The 1635-nt window shown below is 49.7% G+C and overlaps 1 protein-coding gene across 1 annotated transcript in view; it reads left to right on the top strand.

The window, feature by feature from the left end:
• Nucleotides 1-1635, top strand: part of LOC107109107 (multidrug resistance-associated protein 6-like) — a 59406-nt gene that overhangs the window by 38342 nt on the left and 19429 nt on the right. Inside the window, 1 exon segment of the mRNA XM_015409676.1 lies at nt 108-307. Within this exon segment, the coding sequence (XP_015265162.1) occupies nt 108-307 (200 nt within the window).

The raw sequence follows: 1635 nt of genomic DNA on the forward strand, positions 1-1635 counted from the left end.
AACATGTGCCAGGCTTGATGTACTTACAAACACACCAAGCCCCACCATTGTGAGATGAGACTGGACCCTCAGTTTCTAACATGCCTCTTTCTTTCTCTGTCTGTCAGAGCTTCTTCATTGCCACCTCCTGCCAGCTAAAACGCCTGGAAGCCTGCAGCCGATCCCCGGTCTATTCCCACATTGCAGAGACCTTTCAAGGAAGCAGCAGCATTCGTGCGTACAAAGACCAGCAACGGTTCATTTCGCAGAACGATTTCAATGTGGATGAAAACCAGAGGGGTGCTTTTCTTGCTGTGGTGGCTGACAGGTATACACAGCCACAGTTTCAAAAGGTGAAGGTTACAGAGAATAGGGTTGGTGCCAGCGAGAAGTCATGTCACTATTTAGTCTTGCTTCCAGACGTATTTACCATGCACCTTAGAACATAAGAGCAGCCATATGGGGTCAGACCAGGAGTCCATCTACTTCAGCATTCCACTCCACACAGTGGCCAAGCAGATGTATTTGGAAGGTCTACAAGATGGACATGGAGGCCAAAGGTTAGAGGCACAGAGTTGACATCATTTTCTTGTGTTCCTCCTGGCCTTCTTTAGTCCCACTTTGAGGGAAAGTGAGAACAGGAGCCCTTTAGCATGGTGAGCTCATTGCTAGTTTCTGGGCCTCTGAAAAGGCTTGCCTTTGTGGGCTCTCAGCACCGTGGGTACAAGGGAGTGCAGGAGTGGGGTACAGATGAAGAAATGCTTCGTTCTAGACACTAGACACATTCTGTGAGCATCTTAATTATTTTGCTGCCTTGGCTTAACTCAAACCATCTGCAGTACGGAATCCAGTCTCAGGGCTTCTGGTTTATGGTGACACACTGGCGGACGCACCGCCCGGACCTCCTGGGGATATGATGTGCACACCAGTGAAAAGGAGGGGGGCGATGGGTTGCTACCCCCCCCGGAGCCTTGGCAAAAGGCTCCTAGCCATGGGGCTTCTGAGGGGTGGCCACTTCACCAGCGTGATGCTGGGGAATTGAGGCGCTCCTCCGCCCCAATGGTCCTGCTGCTGAGTGTCCGTATGGATCTAGAGCCGCTGACCGGGACAAGCTTCGGAGAGCGAGCATTTTGAACGTATGCTGAGCGAGGTCGTATGACCAACAATGAACTGTGAGTCGGGTTAAAGTGAAACGAGAATTTTAAAAGAAAGCTACCCCCTGGGAACGGCGAAAAAAGCGAGCGGGGGAGGGGCCCCTCCCATACGCATGAACTAAACAATGAAATACTAAGGGAGGAGCGGAAGAAAAAGTGTTGAAACCTGTTTTGAGAGACTTACCAGAACACGGATAAGCGTGTGGGCGTATTTCAGAGACTTTAGCAACTTTTCATAAAAGTAAACAATCCATAAAGATGGCAGGGAAAAGGGCAGAGAAAGACAAACCAGTAAAAGTGAAACCAGCCGGCTTGAGCCCTCAACCGGAAGAGACCACCGAGCTCTCCAAAATGTTCTTCCGCCCTCTGCTGGACCAGATGACTAACATAGAACAACAGCTGACGAATCTAAACCAGAATCTTGCAACTCAGCAGCTCCAACTGACTGAGACTTTAAAAATAATGGAGCAAACAGCTGAAAAGGTGAAGGAAATGGATGCCA

Source organism: Gekko japonicus, unplaced genomic scaffold, assembly GCF_001447785.1.
Source record: "Gekko japonicus isolate JY-2015 unplaced genomic scaffold, Gekko_japonicus_V1.1 scaffold3070, whole genome shotgun sequence".
Taxonomy (NCBI): Eukaryota; Metazoa; Chordata; class Lepidosauria; order Squamata; family Gekkonidae; genus Gekko; species Gekko japonicus.